Below are 25,931 nucleotides of genomic sequence, written 5' to 3' on the forward strand. Positions count from 1 at the left end.
AGTGACTCCATATCCAGACCTCCATGGGTTGATAAATTTGATTTCCATTGATAATTTTTGTGTGATTTTGTTGTCAACACATTCAACTATGTAAAGACGAAAGTATTTCATACGATTAGTTCATTCATTCAGATCTAGGATGTGTATCTTAGTGTTCCCTTTATTTTTTGAGCAGTGTATTACGTCTAATAGATGTTAGTAAAACAAAGTCTTGTTATAATGATGTTTGGTTTTATTTATATAGGGCCTTTGCCAAGATGGCAGCAACACCAGCAAACTATGGGACTGGTGCTACTAAATCTAAAGGGTAAGTATTTTTTAATAGTTAACCCATGAAAGTGTTTGATTTTGTTGTCAATGGAAAAACATTAACAACCTACTTGTATCCTCTTCTCATTCAACTGTATTCACAGCCAGTGTTTGCATAATAGTGGCAGTAACTACCGTGTTTTTCACTCCATAAGACGCACCTCACCATAAGACGCACCTAGGTTTTAGAGGAGGAGAACAAGAAAAAAAATATTATACGCATTATAGGTCAGGTCAGGAGCACATGTCGGGGGCATTATAAGTCAGGAGCACATGTCAGGGGGGCATTATAGGTCAGGAGCACATGTCAGGGGGGAATTATAGGTCAGGAGCACATGTTCCCCCACATTAGGTTGGCAGTATAGATCCCCCACATTAGGTTGGCAGTATGTTCCCCCACATTAGGTTGCAGTTCCCGCCCATAAGGTTGGCAGTATGTTCCCCCCCCCATTAGGTTTGCAGTATGTTCCCCCCCCCCCCCCCCATTAGGTAGGCAGTATGTTCCCCCACTTTAGGTAGGCAGTATAGTTTCCCCACATTAGGTGCAGTATAGCTCCCCCACATTAGGTTGGCAGTATGTTCCCCCACATTAGGTTGGCAGTATGTTCCCCCACGTTAGGTTGGCAGTATAGTTCCCCTGCTCATTGCTCCCCCCCCCCCCCCTCTCCCCCTGCTTTTTCTAATTTTCATATTTCCTTACCTGGTCGCACTCGTCAGGCACAGGTAATGCGGCGGGTCTTGTGGGCTGTGTGGATAATATGACGAGTGACGTCTCCTGCGGCTCCTCTGCGTGATGTCGAGGACGTCACTCCTCATTTCCTGCAGCCGCGGACACAGAACGCTTCAAGACACAGTTTTTTTCACTACACCGGCGCTGCAGGAAATGAGGAGTGAGGTCCCTGACGCCGCGTAGAGGAGCCGCAGGAGACGTCACTCGTCATATTATCCACACAGCCCACAAGATCCGCCACATTACCTGAGCCTGCCGAGCGCGGCCAGGTAAGGAAATATGAAACATAAAAAGCAGAAGTGTCCAGGACCGCTGCTAGTCACGGTTTTAAAGTGGCCACTTTAAAACAGTTGCCCCCCCCCCCTACTGAGCAGCCGGCAGAGGGCCCCCTGGGGGATGGAGCCCTAGCCCTAGCAAAATCCTTCACACAGTATAGCTGCAGCAGCTACAAAGTATATTTATAGGTTTCTTTCTTTTACTCACATATTTGCTGCCCCCCTCAAAACTGCTGCCCTATACCCCTGATTCTCACCCAAGTGCTCTTGGTGGTTAATAGAGTACGCTTGGATTAACTTTACTGGTTTTGTAGTAGTGCACATTTTGTTGATTCAGGTTTGCCTGCCTGAACAAGTTTTTTTTTATCAATGTCTATAATCCTTTTATATTATGTTTTTGATAGAGCCAACATACATTTCTCTGTTGGTTTTACATAACAGTACTGCTTTTATCTCAATACTTTTGGAAGGTTTTTTTCTTTGCATTACTGTGTTTGTGAAAGAGTTCTGTGACCACAGGCCAGTCAGTATGTATGTATAGTGTGTTCATCTGAATAAAATTATCCATCCCGACTTCCGGTTCTGGCGCCATGCTGTGAGGACGCACGGAACACCAGCTCCTCACCCCTCTCATGCTATTTACCCACCATACCCGCAATCTACACCGGACTGACTCACTACTCCCCTCTGCTGCAGCAGTTTATGGAACGTTACCTTGTCCCGATGGGGAATAAAAAGAAACCAGTGGTGGATGGAGGGACCGCGTCCCCAAGCAGAAGCGGACGCACCAGCATGGCCTGCTCCCCAGCCTCTGGCCGCGCAGCATCCCCGACCCCCCCCCCCCCCTCTCTTTCCAGCATGGCAGCGGGAGACGACCGTATGGAGATGTCAGGGTATAGATTATGTAGCCTTGGCTGCAGCGGTGGTGGATCGCATAGTCCCGAAGGTACAAGAATCCATAGTGGCTACCATGCAGGCCACGCCACAAGAGCTGCAGCACACAGTGACTCAACATGGCGCCCACCTGGCAGATGTGGAGGATCGTGTTCGCACCAGAGACCCAGATGAGGAAGCGGACACTCGTATATCTAACCTGGAGGGGGAATGCAGACACCTTTGGGACAAGGTGGATGACCTTGAAAACCGGTCCCGCAGAAGCAACCTCAGAATCGTGGGTGTGCCACGGACCTCCTTCACCTGTGTGAGTACATGCTTCCTAAGTTGCTGGGGCTGCTCTGGCCCTGTAAAGTGGAAAGAGCGCACCAGCTGGGACCTGACCTCCGGGGTGGCCCAGAACATGTTGTTCCTCCAGGCCTCCAAACCCATAATAGGCCTCGCCTAGTAATAACTAAATACCTGGACTTTCAAGATAAATCAGCTATTTTGCGGGCATTCCGGCGCCGGAGAGAGTATCTGATAGTGGATGGTGCCAAACTGCTCATATTCAGGGACTTCTCTGCAGAGGTCACTCACAGACGTAAGCTGCTTTCTCCCATACTTCGGGTGCTCTTCCCGGACGGCTCCATTGGCACCCAGGCTCTCGAGGGAATCTTTCGCTCTTCTCCTTGCAGAGATGCCACCTCACGGATCCGGAGTCAGACACACCTGTCTGCCTCGCAATCCACACAGAACCAAGGAATGGCGACCCCGCTCCGGACAACAGCGGATTCTGACCAACGCACCGACCCGCAGAGAGAACGAAAGGACAGGTGGCCTTCTCCGTCCAATGACTAACCGCAAGTTCTCATTTTCTTTCCTTTGCTTGCTCCCTAGTATGCAGACTCTTGGGGAGCAGTTGCTCCTAGGGACTGCTGAAGTTTCCTACCACTTGTTGGCACCTTTGTGGCTTCTTCACTCCTAACTGCCCCCAGGTCTAAGATGTCCAGACCTGCATGCCCCTGGGACTTGCCACCTGTATCCGGTGGGGACCTCTTCTTTGACTGGCCCTTTTCCCTGATGTTACCCGAAGACTCCCATTGTTTCTGAGCAGTCCCTCCTATTGCTGTTTTACTTATGTTCCATGGTAGAGGGTGGGGGAGAGGGAGCATTATAGGGGTTATTTGGGAGATGGGAGGGTAGTTTAGGTGGGGGGGTTTGGTGCGGGGGGAGGGGAGTAGATGAGGAATTGCCAAATGTTACCATTCACGAACAACAAAAAATGGGAGGGGGGGGGGACAAAAAGCGACGGGAAAAAATGTAATTACTTATCAGTTATTTTACTTTCCGTTCGAGCATTCCACTACAAATTGCTAGATCTAGGGCTCATTTAATGGGAGTTCCTGGCCATTCTTACGGGTCTGCAGTGGGAGAAGTCCTTAAGGGGATGGTAACTGTTGTCTTTTCTTCCCCCCAGGGGTAGTTGGCTGGGTTAGATTTTACCACCAGATCCACACTATCTGTACTGTACTGTACTGTACTGCTTCTCTTTACTTTTTCTTGTTGGGTACTTCTTACTTTCCTCTCTTTACTGGGTGGGTGAGCGGTGTTGCCAGAGGAGATTTTGTGGTGTTCTTATCAGCTTGGGTAGATAGGAGGTCTACAGGGCAAGGTGCTAGTGTACCTCTGGGAGGATGGTGGGGGGGGCTCACCCTTTTTGGGTATGGGATGCTGTTATGGGTTAAGTTTGAGGGGTGGGTGGGGTGTCGTTTCCTTATTCAACTCTCTTTTACTGTTTGTCTGGCTCTCTATTATGTTGCACTGATACATTGTTGTACATGCGGATTGTATCTTGGAACGTTAAGGGGTTGAGGTCCCCTCATAACCGCAGCTTACTATTACGTCATCTTAAACGCTTAGCCCCCGATATTGCCCTCCTACAGGAGATGCACCTGAACGCTGCGGATTTTGGCCGTATGAAAAAATGATGGGTGGGTTGAGTGGAAGGCCCCCCTGCGGTTGATTGTAAATGCGGGGGTTCTCATTTTGTTTCACAAATCCTTTTCATCTGACATCTTGTCAGTTTCTACTGAAACTGATGGGCAGTTTTGTAGTGTCCATATTAAAACATCTTCCAATGGGTTGTAACTCTCCAATGTCTATGGCCCTAATTCTGGACAGGATCTTTTTTTGAGGGACTTAACCGGTAGAGTGGCCCTATCATCTCCACGCTCAAGGTGGTCGATGGTGACTTTAATATGGTAATGCATCATGGGGAGGACAGACGTAGTAATAGACCCTCTCAACCTGTACCTCAACGTTCTAACACCTTCCTACATCCTTGGGCGACGGGACTTGGACTGAATGACTCATGGAGGGCTCTTCACCCTGATGAACGTAATTTTAGTCATTACTCCCACTCACATCACTCTTGCTCGAGACTGGATTATTGTTTTGTGGCTGACTCTTTACTTCACATGGTTGACCGCATCTCCATTGAAGACCTAGTAATCTCTGACCATGCCCCTCTGCTCCTTCACCTGACTGACTCAATTCCCTGAGGAACAGATTTTCCACTCCAGCCTCACCAGAGACGAACAGTTCCCAGCGTTATTGAAGGGCTGGTGGTGGGAATTCTCCACTTATAATGCTGCCCATGTATCTGACCCTGGGATTTTGGGATACTGCGAAGGCTGTCCTGAGGGGCCGCATTCTCTCCTACACCTCTTCCCTCAAGAAGATCTCCTCCCAACTTGAATTGTTAGGTGCTTCCCTCCAACAAGCTTATACTGTTTTTGTTGTCGCACCGACTGAAGTGAATAAGAGAAACTAGACTGTGGCCAAATCTTCTTATGATAGTTGGCTTGAAAGACGTGATAATTTAAAACGGTCTCACTTCGAGGCATCACTCTTTCGGTTCAGCAATAAATCGGGGCGACTATTAGCGAGGTTCGCCAACGGAGCTTCTCCTCCTACTAATATTACAGCTCTGAAAGATACCACCAACACGGAAAATAGGGACCCCAAGCGTATTACTGACATTCACCCCCGCTATTTCCATGATCTCTATTCCTGCCCTGTGGGAGAAAGGGCGGCATCTGTGCCCTGGCTCGCATCGGGCTCACTCCCTTCTGTCTCTGCGGAGGAGAGGGACTTCCTGGGCCAACCGGAAGGGAGGAGTTGGAGACGATGATCAGAGGGTTACAGGCCAATAAGGCCCCTGGCCCTGACGGGTTTCCAGGGGATTTTTATAAATCCCTTTGCTCGGAACTGACCCCCGCCCTGCTTTCCTTGTTCAATTCCTACCTTTCTGGGTCTCCCATCCCCGCATCCTCCAATATTGCACCTCTTTCACCAGGAGGCTATAGACCCATCTCTCTGATCAATTTCGATCTCAAACTAATATCGAAAATATTAGTTGATAGGCAACGATATTGCCATGGTTGATTTCCCCGGTTCAGGTGGTCTTTGTGAAGGGGAGATTTGCAGTGACCCATATTTGGTTTGTCTTGTCGGTCTTGGACGATGTCCATCTACACCCTCATGATCATCCTACAGCTGCCATGCTTTCCATTGACACCGAAAAGGCGTTCGATAATGTCAGGTGGGATTAGCTATGGGAAGTCTTACAAGCGATGGGCTTTGGGGGCCCTTTTCTGACTTACCTTCAGGCTTTATATTTTACCCCTGTAGCATGTATCCACACTCCCATCTTCCTTTTGGCCCCTTTTTCCCCACAAAAAGGCACTCGTCAGGGATGCCTTCTGAGCCTCTATCGAGGAAGCTGTCAGAGGCCGGGATTGTGGAGGGTATACGGGTTAGAGGGCATGAACGCTCACATGCATTCTTCGCTGATGACCTCCTCCATTTCCTGGCTGAACCTACACGGGATCTCTCCCTGTCATTGACTGTCTCACTGAATTTGGGAGGGTGTCCGGTTTCAAAGTAAACACTTCCAAGAGTGTCCTTCTTGATCTAGCACCCTCAACTGCTCATCTATCTAGGGACTCCTTACTGTTACCTGTAGCAATCACGAGTATGTAATTCCGATATCTGGGCATTTGGGTGGGTAGGACCCCAATTAATTTTACCCCCCCAAATATGTAAGATTGCTGATAAGCTTAGGTATTGGACTTTGTTGCCCTTACCTCTATTGGCTAGATGTCATCTGATCAAGATGCTGAGTTTCTCGAAACTACTGTATCCTATGCAGACCATACCGGTATTGCTCAAACGAGTTGACATCCAATTTCTTAACTCAACCTTTTGCAAATTTCTATGGGCAAACAAAAGGCCACGCATAGCTCTCAGCAAGATTATGCTACCGAAGATAAAGGGGGGTGGGTTTCCCAGATGTCCATCACTATAACCTATCCTCTATCTATAGACATTGCATTGACTGGTTGCGCAGCGAGTCCGGATATTCCAACGTTGATTTGAAATCTAGCATGGTCTCACCGTGGTCCCTGGCTGGAGTACTACATACCAAATTTGTGGCCCTACCCGCTTACATTTGTAAGAGTATCTTTCTTAGAGAGACAATAATCACTCTGAAGCAATGCCGAGCATTGATGTATTTGCCCTATTCCCTTTCTAAACACATTCCCTTATGGACCCACCCCGAATTTCCCCAGGGGAAGGAAAATAGTTTGTTTCAATGATGGAGGGAGGCAGGCATATCTCAAGTACGGCAGCTACTACATCCGACAGAGCCATGATACTTATCTTTTCCCGAACTAGGAGAACGCTACGGACTGACTGGGGGACAATACCTCTCCTACTGTTAACTCATGGCTTTTCTCAATCCTAGAATATCTGACTTCTCTCAGGAAGGGTCTAACACCTCTTTTGACAGTCTTATTTCCTCATAGTCTCCTTTTCACTCCCTTTACCGACACCTTAAGCAGAAAGGGAGCGAATCCACTCAAAATTCCTTGTTTCATTACTGGGAGGGCAAACCTGATTCTTCCCATACTGGAAGGCTGGGCTAAGGTCCACAAGGCTGGGGTAAATGGGTGAAGGGAAACACAATTCCGCATTTTGCACCATGCCACTTATGGCTTCACACTACCTAAGACTCCTGACCGTCCAGACAGACTAGAACACTACCCTAACTGTGGTACCATCCGGACTGACTTGCTTCATGTGACGTGTGTACACTCTACTGCTTTTTGGACTGACCTCTTTCATCTTCTCTCTAGACGACTGAGGGTCATTCTACCCGTCTCACTATCGTTAATTGTTCTTCATATTGCTCCTGAGGGTGTATTGCTTACGTTACTTATTCATATCATTTTACTTGTGGCCAAACTGTGTCCCTTAGCACATTGTCTGACAGCCACTATGCTGACCTCGTCTGAGGTAATTGCTCAGGTCAGGCAATACATGTTTCTGGATCATCTTGAAGTGCTTCGTACTAAAGAAAAATCAGCCAAGTCTTTCTACAAGAAATGGAAGATTTTTATGCTAGCCTTTTTAAATGATAGTGAATTGGCAACCTTGATGCACCCCTTCATTTCCATGGCCTGTTATCTTACGAGGGCTATATCAGGATCCTTAGACTAAGGGTTGTTACTCCTTCCTAAATGGAGGACGTCCGTCATACGATGAGTCCTTTCATTTCCATTTTGCAGCGATTGAGGGGACCTCTGCTTTCCCCCTTCTTCAATGTTCTATACATTCAAGAGCCTATTTCAATTTTGTTTGTACTCTTTATGGTTCTGGAGCCAGATGCCAATCTCGATGGGCTTCTTTCACTGGTGGAGGGCAGGTTTGTTTGTGAGGGGGGTGGAAAGAGGTTTTGTTTTCTGGGTGGGGGGGGGGGGGGGGGTTATCTCTTGATATCTGGGGTCCAAATGTACATGTTGATTATATGCATATTGTCCCTTTTGCATTTGAATGCTCTTTGGGGTATGCCCTGTTGCATTTTTGTAAAATGTTAAAACCAAATAAACATATGTTTAAAAAAATATATATACATCCCATAGTCCTAGAAGTCGTCCTCATGTGATATGTGCTGTACTCTTTTTAGTGCCTTTTTCTTGTGTTTTTGTTAGTTGAACTCTGGTATTAGTTCCTGTTTCTTATCTTGTTAAAAGATAAGAAGCTGGGTGAGCTATGAGATATCCAGGAGTAGTATAATCCCTAGCTGACCATAGCTGCTAAAGACTTTAGTAAAAGTCTGTTTTCAGACCTGGAGGTTTATAGACTGAAAGTTTCATTCCCTTCCTGGCCAGTCTAGGTTTTCATTGTGGGCAAAATCAGCTTAGGTCCTGAAGACAGCTGGTTACTGGACTTTACTATAGGGTGTAATGGCTGAGGCAGATATGGAAGATTATTGCATATTTAGCACTTGCAGGAGCAGGAAATAATTTTGTTTAGTGAAAAGGCTGCATTTGTTTTTTAACCAGGGGGGGTTGTATAAACTTTACTTCCATATCCCTGCGTATGATTGCTATTCTCCCCAATTTGCTTGGTACTACGAAGCTAATGTATACTAGTCAAGTCACCTCTATATGACCTTAGGCTTTCACATTCGAGATCTAGGCCCTCCTAGTATTATTGTGTCATTACTATTCCATCATCACATAGAACAAATGTGCCCTTCTTGGGAAGCTGCATATTCTGCCAGCTTTATCATTACACATTTCCCTTTTACCACAGAAGGCCTCTTGTCCCCCAGCTTGTCTCCCACCGATGGTGAGAGTCAACACATAGACCTATAACCACTGACGTGTTCAAAGCTACACACTGTTCACTCAGGTACAATGACCCCCTTCTTTGCAGGCTCTTTTGGGAGAAGTAGCTGGCACCAGTGGTGCATCTCTTTATACTCATCTTCTTTTTTCCACTTCCAGTCTGCTCTCCAGAGTCATGAATACGGGGTCGCAGTTTGTCATGGAGGGGGTGAAAAACCTGGTTCTAAAGCAGCAGGTAAACAGCCTATTGGACAAGATTTATTTTGACAAGTGTAAACTCAGCGGGCGGGCGTTTGACCTGCTTCTGATAGCTGATGTGAGTGTAATGGAGCTGCCTACAGAAGTACGATGAGTGACTGCAGAGAGTCGGCACAAGTGTCATTCTACTGTGAGGAACCAAACTCCACACAGCTTCATGGCCGCCCAGTCCTGCAGAACTCAACATGTAGGTCAATGCAAATCAGCTGGAAGGAAAGGGATCATTCCACTGTTCTATGCTGTAGAGCTGAACTTTTCCATGTTCCCATTATGGGTTAATCGAGCCACATTCCCATCCTGCCCGCTTCCCCCATCCTGTTTGTTTTGGCTGCACAAAACAAGAAGCTTTGTGAATATGTTTGGACATTTGATACTAACACTGGGTACAGAACTTTCTGTCACATATCCCACTGAGCCCATAGTAAATGTGTCTACTCTTAGAATGGCAGCTGGAAGATGTCAATGACTGTAGCCAGACATCTGTTTGACTATGGAAATCCTCACATTAGTTTCAGTATATTGTTCAGATTCTCTCCAAAGTGCAGCTCAATGGTTGGTTGATGGTTGAATGGTTATTGATGAATTATTGATGATTGACAGTTATATTGTGTCAATTCTTCTCTTCATAGAACTTGCCAGTAACTCGAGTCCTCGATAGCCTAATGGAAATGAAATCCAATCCGGTAAGAAAGTGTTACTGTGCTGTGGGGTAACAATGGCCTGTAGTTTATATAGCTTCTGACACATTGTGCCATTTCCTGTGTAATAACGGATGTATTCCATCCGTTGTAGCATAGAGGAGCTGAATATTCTTTTATACATATATATTCCCTCATCTATCATCATAAATATTTGTTTCTGGATCTGTTGTTTTTATTTTTCTTCTTATATATTGACGTTTTTGTTATTGGCGGTTTTAATTTATTTGCCCCCGGCTGCAAGTAAAAATTAGAAAGAAAATAAAGAACACAGTACATGTCTTCTGGAAAGAACTGTGGCCCCAGCCGGACGCCCTTTTTAAAAGGCAATTTGCTTGCCAAGAGCTCGTAAATTGATGGCTCTGGGGGCCATGTGTTTGTATACAAAGTCCCATCTCCATGCAAGTGCCCAGCCCATTTCCAGGCACAGCTTAACTGTTTGCTGTTGCAGATTCCATAGCACACAGAATTGTTTTGTTCCAGATCTGTCCACCCTCTTTAAATGTAGGGAAATCCAAAATAAAATTATGAATTTAGGCTGAGACACTGAGATAATAATTTACATCTTAAATTATGGATTCCAGTACATAAACTCTATTCTATTTTCAGTGTTTCATTCCCTGCAGGCATTTAATGCATAAAACATGTTTTTGACTATTTAAAATGGTGAAAATTATTAGTGGATGCTTGGTTTTACCTAATCCTCTTTTTTTTTATTTTTTTATTTATTTTTTTTTTACTCTTTTTAACTAAATATAAACTGTATCATAGTCTTACAGGCTTGTAGAGTAACTTTATTCATGTCTCACATGGTGTTTGTTTGGCTGTTAGTACTTTAAGGCTATGCACACCTTTAAAAAGCTATTTTTAGTCTTACTTTGTACTTATAATGCAAATAAAATTATGCATAGGGTTTTATTAAACATTTTGTTAGAGCTGGGCGGTATGACCAAAAATGTGTATCACGGTATTTTTGGTAAATTATGACGGTTTCACTGTATTTAACGGTATCTACCCCCCTCCTCCCCCTCCCCAATCATCATGTGACCCGTGGGCGCTGCTTCTCTCCTCCGACACCCCCTCCAGCAGAACAGCGCCCGCGGGTCACATATGATTAGTTGCCCGATGTGGGGACAGCGCGCTGCGGCTAATAATTCATTAATTCGAGAGCAGGAGGGGCCCAACCGGTATTGCAGTATAGGAAAAATTCATATGGTGCAGGAAAAAAAAATTGGTATTCGGTATGAACAGGTATACCGCCCAGCACTACATTTTGTGTACGTTTGCTTCTACAACCTCTGGAGTTTTGAATATGAACTCTGTTCTCTCTCCCCACTTGCACCCAGCCTCTATAAGGCTGGGTTCACACCACGTTACTGCAATACAGTTCCTGTATCAGGCTTTTGATGAAAAACAGATTCCTCAAAACCGGACTAAACTGTATCAAAACGTGTGAAAATTTGAACTCGTATACGATTTGAAAAAATGTGGTCCGGTTGCATCCGTTTTTAAGAAAAAAAAAGTATAAGTTTTTAACTTTTCACTCCATTATGAAGAAAGTTGCACTTTCGGTGTCAAAAAACATTTGGAACCGTGCGCACATACAGTTCCCATTGACTCCCATGTTAATTAAAAAAAAAACGTATACGGTTTCCATACAGTTTTCACCTGGACCAAAAACCATGGTAGACTACGGTTTTGGGTACAGGAAAAAAAACGGACAAAACCTTACAAGATGCAAAACGGACACAACCCGATGCATCATTTGGCATACGGTTTTCAATGGAGAGTCAGTGCATGCAGTTTTCAATACGGTTCAATACAGTTTTCACATTGAAACGTATACGTGAACTGTGTTGCAAAAACATGATGTGAACCCAGCCTAAGTCTTTCCTGCAAACTGCCTTGTATCTGCTCTCCTCTCTTTCCAGTCATTCTCCAAGCTTTCTCCTTCACCTGTCTATCTGAAATAATGTGTAAGCAACTCCTCTTGCTGTTATCTCTACCATTGAGAGAGTAGAAATTTTAGAAGGTTGCTGCATTTTGCATTCAGGAAACAAATGAACACTCAAAATATCAGTGCAAAGGTGTCCATAGCCTTTAAGCTATGACTACACAGCTATTGGTCGTGGAGACAAAGATTGCATAGGTGTGCTAGTCCTAAAACTCATATGACTCTAAGATCACGTGCTATTTTAAGATTTATGAGATGTATATCCACAGCCTCCAATCTAATGACTATATGGGAAACCCACTGAATATTTTCAAGGGAAAAATAGATTGTACACAGGAGTTTTTTGCAGTTAAGTGGAATCTGACAGCTGTTTCATGTTGCCCCTTTGTTAACACGGTGAAATATGATTTACTCTGAAATGCTCTGCCATTTCATAGAAAGCTTACTTTTAAAAGCTGCTGTGAACATGGTAAATTATCATCAGAGTCGTTCCTGGCGGTTGTTCACTCCCCACCATGAGTGACACGTCTCTCCCTAAGTGTGTATAGGGAGAGACGTGTGATTCAAGGTTGCGAGGACCACCCCGTGACTACTTAGGTCATTCTCACAGGCTTTATGATTTCTCCGAAACGCCTGACTGTTACCGAACAATGACTCTGTTTCATGCTTCATGTCGTTTAGGCAGCATGAAACATTTTTCTTGTTCCCTTAAATATGTTAATGAGGGAAGTCTATGGAAACTTTTCCTCTAGACTTTTTTTGTTTGTTTGTTTCCTGAATGCGAAATTAGACAACTTTCTAAATAGTTTTTAGGATTTTTTTTTTTTTTTTTTGAAGAGTACATGTTATTCACTGTCTTCCTGAGTGTGAGAAAAATCTGTCAGAGAACTGTGTCTATTTCTGAAAGGCCCCTGTTCTCTCCACACTTCTTCCTGTCAGTGCTAAAGATAACAGCAGGGAGGTGGAAAGGGTTATACACTGGAGACAGTAGTGTGGAGAGTTGGGAGAGTATACCGTATATACTCGAGTATAAGCCGAGGCCCCTAATTTTACCCCAAAAACCCAGGAAGTTATTGACTCGACTATAAGCCTAGGGTGGGAAATACATCATCCCCCATGTAATCATCCAGACCCCCGTCATCATCCCCCTCCCCCCTTCATCATCACCGCCTGTCAATCCCTTCATTAATGGTCTTCAACCTGCGGACCTCCAGATGTTGCGAAACTACAACTCCCAGCATACCCGGACAGCCATCGGCTGTCCAGGCATGCTGGGAGTTGTAGTTTTGAAACCTCTAGAGGTCCGCAGGTTTAAGACCACTGTGGCCTTCGTCATTACTGCGGGCTGTCCATTTTCACCGGGGGGGGCCTCCTCTCCGCGCTTCGGCCCCGGAGTAGTGACGTTGCCTTGACGACGACGCACAGGGACGTTCATGCGCAACGTCCCTGTGCATCGTCGTCAAGGCAACATCACACATCGTGCCCGAAGCGTGGAGAAGAGGCCCCCCCTGGTGAAAATGGACAGCCCGCAATGACTAACCATCCCCACCGGACGGTCCCTGCAGCATAGATGGCCCAGACCAGCTCACCCTAACTTCCCGCCGAGGGGAGGTGAGTACAAAACAAAGGGGGGGGGGCTGAATGATGACGAAGGCCACAGTGGTCTTCAACCTGCGGACCTCCGGAGGTTTCAAAACTACAACACCTAGCATGCCCGGACATCCGATGGCTGTCCGGGCTTGCTGGGAGTTGTAGTTTTGCAACATCTGGAGGTCCACAGGTTGAAGATTACTGATGAAGGGATTGACAGGCGGAGAGTTCACTCGAGTATAAGCCGAGGGGGGCGTTTTCAGCATGAAAAATTGTGCTGAAAAACTCGGCTTATACTCGAGTATATACAGTACATGGAGGGCAAATCACACAGGCTGTAGATATGGAGGAAAAAAGATACAAGGCAATCACATGGACTATTTGAGGAGAAAGAACTGTGGACTCCTGAACACACAAACTAAAGTAGGGTGTAAACTGCATATCAAGGGAGGGGTTTCTGAAAATAAAGGAATGAAGATTACAGACTCAAACTAAGTGCACTATTTTTAACGCTAGCAACCACATAAATATGCAAAAATCATTTTTGGATATTATTTAATTGTCAGTCTTAAAAATGGCTTTAATCATGACAATCTTCTGCATGCATGTATTACAGATCTGTTGCATGCTGCCCCTATTGTATACCTCCATGGCACTAGGGAGCAATTTCAGTATATCTGATGGATCACATTTTTTGTCTTTTTCAGGAAACTGATGATTACAGATACTTTGACCCCAAGATGTTACGAGGAAATGACAGGTAACAGTAACCAGCACTTCATGACTTATTTATTTATTTATTCATTCATTTATTTATTTTTGTTTATGTTTTTGTTTGTTTTTCTCTTCTATAAATAATATCATCTTTCAAATGAAGCGATCTTAAGTATCACTGCACGTTGTTTAGAAAAACTGCCTTAAAATAAAAAAATAAAAAACAATATAATCATGTAAATTATAAAATGCAAAAATTTTGTGTCAAACTATTTGTTTTCTTCATTAAAACAGTTCTATACCAAGGAACAAAAATCCATTTCAGGAGGTAAGTGGTAACAACATCCTGTATGTAAAAAAAAATGAAAAAATTTGCTAAATGTCTTAGTTTGGTGGCAAGTGCAATCTACTACAACATTTCCTAGCTGCACTTACACGCACACCCAATAAATGTCTATTCAAATGTCCAGGAGATGCCAACATTTAACCAGCTAACTTTTCATCATTCTGCAGCAGCGTGCCAGTACAAAGCTATAAATGTTAGCGCTCGGCAATAAAACAGGCAGACGCTTCCCAATCATTAGGGAATATTTGCATATGAATATAAAAATTAGACTGTTTATTTTTATTCCCGAAATATTATTGGTGTCTTTTTGGAACACTGTGCTCCTTTCTCCCTGTATAGCGCCACAGCTGTCTAGGTGATGGTACTGCACCTCAATGTCTGGACAGTAGCGGCGCTGTTCAGCTTTTGTGATTGGTGGGGTTCTCTGTGGTCCGGGTCTGTATATAGAGATCTTATAATATTTATTGTACTTGAGGAACTCCTCCGTAATGTCTCCAGGCTCATGTACATAACATCTGGCTAGTTGTCAGTGTATATGTATATATATATATATATCCATGTTTCCAAACCAGTGTGCCTCCAGCTGTTTCAAAACTACAACCCTCAGCATGCCCGGACAGCCAAAGGCTGTCCGGGAATGCTGGGAGTTGTAGTTCTGCAAAAGCTGGAGGCACACTGGTTGGGAAACATGGGTATAAACAGTAGAACATTTTATGTGCAAGTACAATAATATTTTTTGTACTTGAGGAACTCCTCCGTAATGTTTTCAGGCTCATGTACATAACATCTGGCTGGGTTGTAAATATAAAAAAAATATTTATTTATATATATATATATATATATATATATATATATATACCCTTGTTTCCCAACCAGTGTTACTACAGCTGTTGCAAAACTACAACTCTCAGCATGCCCGGACAGCCTTTGGCTGTCCGGACGTGCTGAGAGTTGTAGTTTTGCAACAGCTGGAGGCACACTGGTTGGGAAACACTTATATACAGTAGTGCATTTTATGTGCAAGTGCAATAATATTTATTGTACTTGAGGAACTCCTCCGTAATGTCTTTAGGCTCATGTACATAACATCTGGCTGGGTTGTAAATATAAAAAAAATATATATATATATACCCTTGTTTCCCAACCAGTGTTCCTCCAGCTGTTGCAAAACTACAACTCTCAGCATGTCCGGACGTGCTGAGAGTTGTAGTTTTGCAACAGCTGGAGGCACACTGGTTGGGAAACACTGGTATATACAGTAGTGCATTTTATATGTTGCTCTAAGAACTTCAGAAATCTCCTTGTGCCAATGTACCTGTTGGATCCAGTGAAGTTCACATCAATCTGAATTTACAGTAAATCACTCCTCATCTCCAATTATAAGAAATGTGCCATTTACATTTTAGCATTTTATAATTTACATGATTATATTGTTTTTTTATATTTGCAGGCCATTGTATTCGTCGTAGGAGGAGGCAACTACATTGAGTATCAGAATCTAGTGGATTACATAAAGGTACTTACAGTTCCTCCGTGAAGGGTTATTCCCATCTCCTGTTGTAATAATCCTATGGTCAGTGTTGTCATATATTGTGAATACAGACTTAATAAATGCATGCAGTGTTCTATTGCAGGTAAAACCAGACCAGGTAAGGCCAGTTGTACTTTGCAGAACGTGTATTATGGCTTTATAAAAAGCAGTATTGTACTAAATTATTTTACTTTTTACAACATGTTGTGCCCGAAATAATACAGAATGCGATTTAAATCACGTTCCCATTATTATAGAGACATTTTTTTCCGCCATTTTCTATCTGTTACGTTTACTTCCCCCCACTTTGTAGTTCTTTTATGTGTAGATATTTCTGTACCTTCCTTCAGTTTTCTCACATTTTGTCTTGTTACTTTGACTCTGCTTCTGCTTTTGTCTTCTTTTCTTCCTACATTGGGGGATTTCAAAAGAAATAAAAAATGTGCCTCAAATCTGGCTCTCACCATGCAAAAAAACTAACAGCCAGATTTATTATGCTTGTTGGGAAGCAATCACATTACGAATTGGGGATACAGCAGCCAGATACGGGGGGAGAGTTGTAAAACGGGCTGCCACCCTATTACCGCCGGACCTGTGCTACATCCCATTAATTTAATTCAGCTTATCCGATCATTGTGTGCAGGCGAAACCACATGCAATGTCCAATAGCTGCATTATGATATTGATGTTGCGGCGACATCATGCATGTATTGGTCACTGCAGGTAGGCGTGGTTTCACCCGCACACGATGATCGGGACAAGCATCCACCCCTCCCGTCTCAGAACAGTATACTTACAAGACGACCATTAAAGGGGTACTCCGCCCCTAGACATCTTATCCCCTATCCGAAGGGTAGGGGATAAGATGTTTGATCAAGGGGGACCCCTGCGATCTCTCCTGCAACACCCCCGTTTCTCAGCTGCACAGAGCGAGGATCGCTCTGTGGCTGATGACGGGCTATGCAGGGGACGGAGTATCGTGACGTCATGGCTCCGCCCTATCGTGACGTCACACCCTGCCCTCTCAATGCAAATCTATGGGAGGGCGGCCGATACTCCGTCACCTGCATCGCCAGTCATCAGCCACAGAGCGATCCATGCTCTGGGAAACGGGTGCTGCAGGAGAGATTGCGGGGGTCCCCAGCGGCGGCATTGATATCTTATCTTATAGGGGATAAGATGTTTAGGGGCAGAGTACCCCTTTAAGCAGTAGTGGAAAGCCAGTGAGCAGAACAGGTAGGACCTTTTCTAATCCCTGGAGAACTACTTTAATTACAAAATACAGAAAAAAAATATCAACATTTTACATTATGCCCTGAAGACCAATAGGCCCCAAAAAGACAAAGATTGAAAAAAAATTGCACATGCAAGAGTTAAAAACACTTAAAACTTTCTTGTCAGGTCCTGCATACCTCACCTATTAGACAAAAGTCCCAAATATACCAGTTATATTTGGGTGGTGTTCATGATCTGTATACTTTTGTATGTGCCAACTTTTTCAATCTTTGTCTGTCTTTTCGGGGCCTGTTGGTCTCCTGAGCACAATGTAAAATGTTGATCTATTTTGTCTGTATTTTGTAATGAATACATGTTGTTATAATCTGACATTCTGTTTGGGATATGCAACTTTTGTGCATGATGCTTTATTCTTTTGTGCTATTACTGTGATAAATTTTGCAGATGAAGGGGGAGGAACAAAGGGAGGGTCTTCTGCATAACTATATATAAATGACCCCAGACGATGCACAGGACAAACCCGACTTTATTTGTACGGGACAACGCGGCATATGTGATAGATTTGGTGCAACTTCTGCTCGTCTCATCTAGTTCCGTGCTAGGAATTTCGGACGGTCTTAAGGCACCTGCCCCAATTGTTATGGTTCCTTTACCGCACTTGACAGCTCTCCTCATATACACCTCTTTATCCATTCCTGGACTGTTCGGCTGTTTATCCATTCTTGCACTGTCTTGATTTCTTTCCTTCCTTGTAACTGTTCCCTGGACTCTTCTTTCGGTCTCTCGAGCAGATGACTTTGGCTGATTGACATGCAGACACTCTTACCCATAAAAATACATCTCATGGCAGGCATCTGGCTCTGATTTTGCTTTTGCTCTTGGATCTTCCTGCCTGTTGCTAAGGTCTGTCTTTTCTTTGCTGACTGCTGCATAGAATGTATTTACATGGCCAGCGCTACAGAACACTTCCCAGGACCATTCCTTCCATAATCCAAAGCTACTTGCAGTACATTCTTTCTTCTGCTTAACCCTTTGACAATTAAATATTGTGTGTTCTTTATTGTTCATTATCTCAGTCCATGTATATAAACCTTGCACCTTTCTGTGTTGTCTTACCAGACCAAACAAGCAAAGCACATTCTCTATGGCTGCACCGAACTATTCAATGCTGCACAGTTTGTTAAGCAGGTAATGCCTTTTTACAGTCCCCATTTGTAAACACTTTTAATGTATAAAATTTACATTTACACTATTCTGGCTAGTACTATATACAGTGGTCCCTCAAGTTACAATATTAATTGGTTCTGGGATGACCATTGTATGTTGAAACTAGAGATGAGCGAATTTACAGTAAATTCGATTCGTCACGAACTTCTCGACTCGGCAGTTGATGACTTATCCTGCATAAATTAGTTCAGCTTTCAGGTGCTCCCGTGGGCTGGAAAAGGTGGATACAGTCCTATGAAAAGAGTCTCCTAGGACTGTATCCACCTTTTCCAGCCCACCGGAGCACCTGAAAGCTGAACTCATTTATGCAGGATAAGTCATCAACTGCCGAGTCGAGAAGTTCGTGACGAATCGAAATTACTGTAAATTCGCTTATCTCTAGTTGAAACCATTGTAGGTTGAGACCAGAACTCTATGGAAACCTGGTAATTGGTTCTAAAGCCCCAAAATGTCATCCAAAAATAGGAAAAAAAGTGAGAATTAAAGACAAAAATAAGTAGATAACTAATATAGATAAAGCAAATCCTTACATATAAAAGTAGGAAAGATCTGCTGGAAGCTGTAATCACTGTCTATGTCAGTGTTTTCCAAGCAGGGAGCCTCCAGCTGTTGCAAAACTACAACTTCCAAAACTACAACTTCTAGTGATGAGAAGAAATGTGATGTATTGGGCCCCAGAAGCATGGAGAGGAGCGCGACTAAGAACAGGGCTGTGTTGATGCTCAGTGGGATGCTCAGGCAGGACAATGCTGCGGCCAGTGATTGACTGAGAGAAGAGCATCAGACACCGGGAGCAGCATTACTGAAGGCAGTGGGGGAGCACAAAATGTATATGTTTTTTTTTTTAAAGCAGACAGTCTAAGAATCTTTATTAAAAAAAAAAAACACTTTCCACCAAACAACCCCTTTAAAAGGATATTCTGGGATTTTTTTACAGGGGCTGTAAAGTTAGTGTAGTTCATTATATAGTGTCTGTACCTGTGTTTGGTGGCTGGTCTTGCAATTCTTATGTGATCTTTGCCCCCATGTTCATTTTTATCAGCATACAAAATAAGTGTTGTCGCTGGCCTTTCCCAGGTTGCTGTGCAGCCCGAGACGTTACATCACTAGCCAGGTGTTAAAAGGTAACAAGGCAGAGCTTTCATGGGTAGAGCAACCGCTTAGTGAGGAGGATCATTCTCCACATAGATGTAGGAAATTGTAGTTTAATGCATAGCATGCATGGAAAGGAGGCCTAGCTGTGCTCCAATGGGTGGGGTGGTTGATGTATGGGAGGGAGACAAGTTACCTCCCACCTATAAACAAGGGATCCCAGGGATTGTAGTTGGAGGGAGGGCACAGAAACAGGAAATAGCTACTTCACACAAACAAAGCACCAGCGTTATGGTGGACTCAGGACAGTCAACGCAAGCATGGATCCTTGGTAAGCAAGTCCATTACTGTCTGGAATATAAGTACTGAAGTCACATTATGTTGAATAACCCCTTTTAAATTAATCCAGCAGTGTTCTTACATGTTCAGTATTTACATGGCAAACATTGCTTTCCTTTAATAAGCTTTTATGTCTTTTTTTTGTGTTTCAGTTGTCTCAACTTGGACAGAAGTAAGAGATGTCAATGACCACATTACAGTCATCTCTATGAACTGATCTTCATAGACTGAAGATCTGGCCTATACTTGTGCTGTTCTCTTAACCCTTTCGCTGACACCACCTGCTGACATCAGCAGGTGTGAAAGAAGGACAGTGAAACTACTCCCCCAGAGAGATCTATTGTAATCTGCACAATTGACTTGTCTGCTTTTCTACCAATTCCATTTATTTAAATGTGCTGGAAGTCTCCAGCCTCTGTAACTAGGCATTAATAGAATCTCTGTCCACAGAGATCATTTCTAAATAAAACAACAAAAAAGTGTTTTTTAAGGCATTATCTAATTCAAGAAATCATATAAGTATAACTGCAACAGGATTTGAGGGCAACACAGAAAATACTGTGACATGGGATACTCTGAAGCGTGTAATGCAAATTATGGATCAGCCATTCGAGGAGCACGCTATCCAAAGCCAATTAGAGAGACACACATAAAAAAGTTGACTTAAAAGGGTTTTATAGCCTTACAAACTATGGTCTGTCCTCAGGATAGGCTATCAATATTGTGTCGGCAGGGATCAGACTCCAGGCACTTATGCAATCCGCTGTTGAAAGTGGTGCAGCCTCTCCTAAACTTTTACAACTCCTTCTTTCTATTACCATTGCAGCACTACACAGTACGTTAGCTTTGTCCTGCTCACTTGTATTTCTGCCACAAATGGTAAAGCAAGCACTTGCTTCCCTTAAACAGCTCATCAGCAGTGGTGCTTAGAGTCGGCCTCATGCTGATCTAATATTGCCGGCCCATCTTAAAGGATAGATACGTTTTTTAAGCGTACATCCAGAGATGTATGTGGCAGGATATATGCTTACATTTTTGTGCTGCCACCCAAGACCTATGCGAGACTACTACTGAAGTTCAATCTTCAGATTTTGCAGAAGTCCCATACGAGTCTAAAGGACTTCAGCCAAATCTGTTGACTTTATGCCTGCAAACTCAGGGGGCACAAAAAAATTAAATATATGTCCCTCCGCCTGAGCCATCATTTGATGTAGGCTTTAAAGCTTGTTAACCACTTTAAGGAACTGCTGTAAAATAAAACAAACAGCTTTTGGTTACTGCCATATATTTTATTTGGTTTTCTTCCAATTTCATGTCCACTAGAAGGAATAAACCAAGGTGGTATGGAAATCAAAGTTGTATTATTAGAGGCTCTTGCAAGAAATAATTATTTGTAGAGGCGTCTACAGATTGCAGGTGCTAAAACCATGGAATTTCAGAGACAGAGATGCACGTTTCATGATTCTTTAACTCTTTCTTTACATCTCAGCCAATTTTCATATTTTTAACATGTACAAATAAAACTAAATTGCTAAATAAAAAAAAATATATATACTAAACCCCCAATATCAACATATTTTTTTATGTAAACACCTTACTCATTGTCAAAATGCCATTCATTCAGCCATACAAATCTGCACAGAAGAACGATTTTTTTTTTCATGCATGTTGGTCCCCTTAAGAAAAAAGGTGTACAGAATTTACAGCTTCACTGTAGGTATGGTATGGGACAAATGAGAAGCGGTGTCTGGTTTCTTCTAGATATAGTGCTTAGAATTGCACAAAGCGTAATCTTGGTTTCATCAGACCAGAGAGTATCAGAGAGAAGTCTGAGATGCTTTTTTGCAAACTCCAGGTGGGTTTTCATGTGTTATGACTGAGGAGAGGCCTCTTTTTGGCCAGTCTGCCATAAAGCCCAGATTGTGGAGGCTGCAGTGATGGTTCTGGACCTTCTAGGAGTTTTTCCCATTTGTGCACAGGATTTTTAGAGCTCAGCCAGAGTGACCATTGGGTTCTTGTCACTTTTTTTTGAGTACTTTGTTTGATGACGAGGCCAACTTTAGGTGGAATCCTTGTTGTTCTAAACTTCTTTTATTTGAGAATGATAGAGGCCACTGTGCCCTTAGCAATCTTTAGAGCAGCAGATATTTTTGTGCATCCTTCTCCAGATCTGTGCCACACAACGGTCTCTTAGCTCTATATACAGTTCAATCCACCTTATGGCTGGTTACAGCTCAAGATGTCAACAACAAAATGTGATAAAACTGAAAGGGTATGAAATCTTTCTAACTGCACTGTAAAGTTATTCCTCTCTTGGTGGCATTCAGAATAGGTATGCAGTTTGACGTCCCATCTCATTCCTGGTCTCCAGCATGGCGTCATATCTCCTTCCTTGCGCACAGCATTAGTTCCCATCGTATTCCGGGTCTGTTGCATGGATCTACTCTCATTCCTTGTCCCTAACATGGCTTCCTTCTATTTCATGGTCCTCTTCCATTACTACTGTCCAGCATGGTCTTAAAGAAGTAGTCCAGTGGTGACTCAGTGGTGAGCAACTTATCCCCTATCCTAAGGATAGGGGATAAGTTGCAGATCGCGGGGGGTCCGACCGCTGGAGCCCCCTGCGATCTCCTGTACGGAGCCCCGACAGCCCGCGGGAAGGGGGCGTGTCGACCTCCGCACGAGGCGGCGGCCGACATGCCCCCTCAATACAACTCTATGGCAGAGCCGAAGCGCTGCCTTCGGCAATCTCCGGCGGTCGACACCCGCTATCTGGCCGGAGAGCCGGGGCCCTGTACAGAGAGATCGCAGGGGGCCCCAGCGGTCGGACCCCCCGCGATCTCAAACTCATCCCCTATCCTTAGGATAGGGGATAAGTTTTTTTACCACTGGACTACCCCTTTAAGCATGGTTCACCCTCTCATTCCTGGTCTTCCAGCATGGCTACTCATCCAGATGTGATCATTTTAAAGGTGTTCCCACCGATAAATGTGCTAAAAAAAAGTGTTTTTTTATTGGTTTAAGAGGGTGAGCTGAATATAGATCGACTTCCATACTATAATAAGGAGAAATTTGTCACGGAAAAAATTGTGTCAAGCTTAGCAAAGGCTGACCATGGTATTCGTGTTTTGCCTACCTCTGGGTCAAACAGTCAAGTCTGAGACAGATTGAACATGACAAACATTTGTCTTTTCTACCAAGAAACTATGTAAATTATTTGAGACACAGATCTGCATTAGTTATTGCCTAACAACGTATAATAATTCAACTGACTGTAATGCTATTTCATGTTATACAGCTCAAGTATATGAGGATTTGGAAGGGGTCTATATCTGCCAATTCCAGGTATTGGCTGTACAGTAATTGAGCCAAACATCTGCTCTTTTCTTCACATGTTTGCAGTTATGGCTACTCTTGTTTAACCCATTCACATATGCCATGGTTGGAAAAAGAAATAGTCACTAGCAGGACCAGTTAACCAGTTGCTACTGTTTTTTGTATATTCTGACTGGCCAGATATGTGATCACGGGGATGATTTTTGTTTCCCTACTACTATTCACACAAGCTTTACTAGAGTCTTTACTAAAGTTTTCTGTATAATGCATTAATGCAATTTACAAGGGTTTAAGGCACATTAAAAAGTTCTTCACATCACTTATTAATATCTGTGATTTAATGACTATGGCAGATTAGATTTTTATATTTGAAAAGGCTGTTGCAATTGGACAGATATCTGAATATTAGCTGTCCTGCCAACCAGCTAGATATAGCTGCTATAAAACAGCAGTGATCAGCCATTATCTGAAAAGAAAGCTGGGGGGGGGTCTACCAACTTTCCCTACAGTGTGTAGATTAGATAACTAAAAGATGTACGGTGATGTCTCTATTAAACAGTTTTTAGTTCCACATATTGTTTAAATCCAGGTGAGTAATCTCTAACTAGAGTAATTGCCCAATTGGGGGATATATAGGATACAGCGCTTGTTTCAATATTGACTGTGCAGTAATAGTTTATATCTATTTGTATCTTTCAACTTTGTGCTGTGTGGACTTCGTGGGTGGCAGGGGATTCTCTGGTGCTGACCGGGACAAAGAGGCTTCAGGTGTGTAGGTTCAGATAAAAAGCTTTATTCAGCTCCAGAGAATCCCCTGCCACCCATGAAGTTCACTGGATTATACAAGTTCATATGGGAAGGCTACAGACAAACAACCAAGTTTCCTCCATTGTCTAACACATGCTAATCATTGTTGTGTATGTCGGTACACAACCGGTGCGGGTAAGAGACCACCTTACCCCCGTCCCTGTACGATATTAGCACCTGTGATCCTCCACAAGCAGCGCCTCTGCTTTGTGTTTTTAAACTTTGTGCTGTGGTAAGTCTGAGTCCCGCTGTTAGAGACTCGGCCATCTCACAATTGAACAGCGGTGATAGTGAGCTTCGGTACTATAGACTGCAGCGTTTCTCTTATGTATACAATCATATATTTCGTACCTTCTATGCATGTCCTGGTCGCAGGTTGAATCCCGACTCTCTGTGCAGAGAGCGCCCTGCTAGAGACTCGGCAATCTCAGGTCCGCAGCGGCGATGGTGGGCTCAATTCTTGTGGAGTGCAGTAGTTCTCCTGTTGGTAACAGTTAGAAAGGCCAGCAGCGTCCTCGTGGCGGGATAGCGCGCACTGTCATATGCTGATTGACAGTTGCAGTATAAATCCAATATAGCGCTGTATCCTATTTGCAAAGCTTGATATTGTGGCACTTAGGTTTATGGCTGGTTATGGCTGGACGCGTTTCAGGTCCCCCATAGGACCTTTCTTCAGCAGCTAGACATAATGTTTTAAGAGTCATTTGGTGGAATATATATATATATATATACCTAAGACGACTCCCCCTTTTGTGGAGGACGTCACATCCAATAAAAAAAAATGGGACATTTTTTAAATGTGGATAGAGTAGTTGCTTTATCTAGGACTGATTTACTTAATAGTTAAGATGCTTGTGAAAAGGGAATGCGGATAATTTGAAATACATATATAATGAAATAATAAGATAATAAAACATGATAAAAGTATAAAAATATACAAAAAGTATTCAAATACAATCATATTTAAAATTAGTTTACACACACACACACACACATACATATATATATATATATATATATATATATATATATATGCACTTAAATAGTTGTGTCTGTGCATATCTGTATGCTATAACACTATTGTAGTAAAGAGGGGTATATCCAAATGGAGAATGAGTTAATAGTAATGGTAATTTTGTATAGTATTAAATATATTGGGTCATAAACACATTGGATCAAGAAACATATAAAATTGACATGTAAGGTGATAAGTCATAGAAATATAGGGTAAGTGACTAAATAATGGCTTGCAAGACAAATATCAAAAATGAACAATGGAGTAAAGGTGTATATTGACTGTCATATGTATACGGACCAAACCAGATCGGGGTTGAGGGGAGGTCCCGACTAAGGACCCGTCTGAGTGCTGGGATACACAGCCTAACACCGATGGGTCGTCTGAAGGGACCACCCCCTAATCTAAAGTGGTCAGAACAAGCAAGCAGATAAGTGCAAATGTCCGAGACACTCCCATAGACTTACATTGCAAGTTGTCTCACTTAGCACACTCTTCTCCCACCTAGTTGAAGCTATCGGTCATGATGTGAACACTCTCTAAAATGTTTAAAACATTTTTTTTTTTCAAGTTTTTTCCCAGGGGAAGAAGGAAGATGCGCTTTAATGGGAGGTATGAACAAGGGGTTCCCAGTTTGGATAACGCATTTACTATGAACTGTAGGCTATTTTATTTGAAATGAGTGTGGAGATATTGCTGATGCCAGATTAGTGGGAGGATAGGATCGGGAATGTCCCAGTTCCAGTGCTGCCTCCATTCAGCACTACAGGCAGCATCTTCTATTGCCCTGACGATGGCCCTGCACATTGCAGGGTCATTTGTCACTAGTGAGGTGCCCAGCCAATGAGGCGGTGTGAGCGCTGGGCCAATCAGCTGCTGCCAGTGACCTGACCTTGCCTT

The 25,931-nt window shown here is 43.4% G+C and overlaps 1 protein-coding gene across 2 annotated transcripts in view; it reads left to right on the forward strand.

Moving 5' to 3' along the window:
- Window positions 1–21,432, forward strand: part of SCFD1 (sec1 family domain containing 1) — a 103,189-nt gene extending 81,757 nt beyond the window's left edge. For both annotated transcript variants that reach the window (XM_056545251.1, XM_056545252.1), the window contains exons 18-25: window positions 245–307; window positions 9,048–9,123; window positions 9,776–9,829; window positions 14,096–14,148; window positions 14,397–14,430; window positions 15,899–15,964; window positions 18,335–18,403; window positions 20,026–21,432. In XM_056545251.1, the coding sequence (XP_056401226.1) occupies window positions 245–307; window positions 9,048–9,123; window positions 9,776–9,829; window positions 14,096–14,148; window positions 14,397–14,430; window positions 15,899–15,964; window positions 18,335–18,403; window positions 20,026–20,049 (439 nt within the window). In that variant the 3' untranslated portion in view covers window positions 20,050–21,432. The remainder of the gene's footprint in view (window positions 1–244; window positions 308–9,047; window positions 9,124–9,775; window positions 9,830–14,095; window positions 14,149–14,396; window positions 14,431–15,898; window positions 15,965–18,334; window positions 18,404–20,025) is intronic.
- Window positions 21,433–25,931: the final 4,499 nt, after the last annotated feature.

This window comes from Hyla sarda, chromosome 11 (assembly GCF_029499605.1).
Source record: "Hyla sarda isolate aHylSar1 chromosome 11, aHylSar1.hap1, whole genome shotgun sequence".
NCBI lineage: Eukaryota > Metazoa > Chordata > Amphibia > Anura > Hylidae > Hyla > Hyla sarda.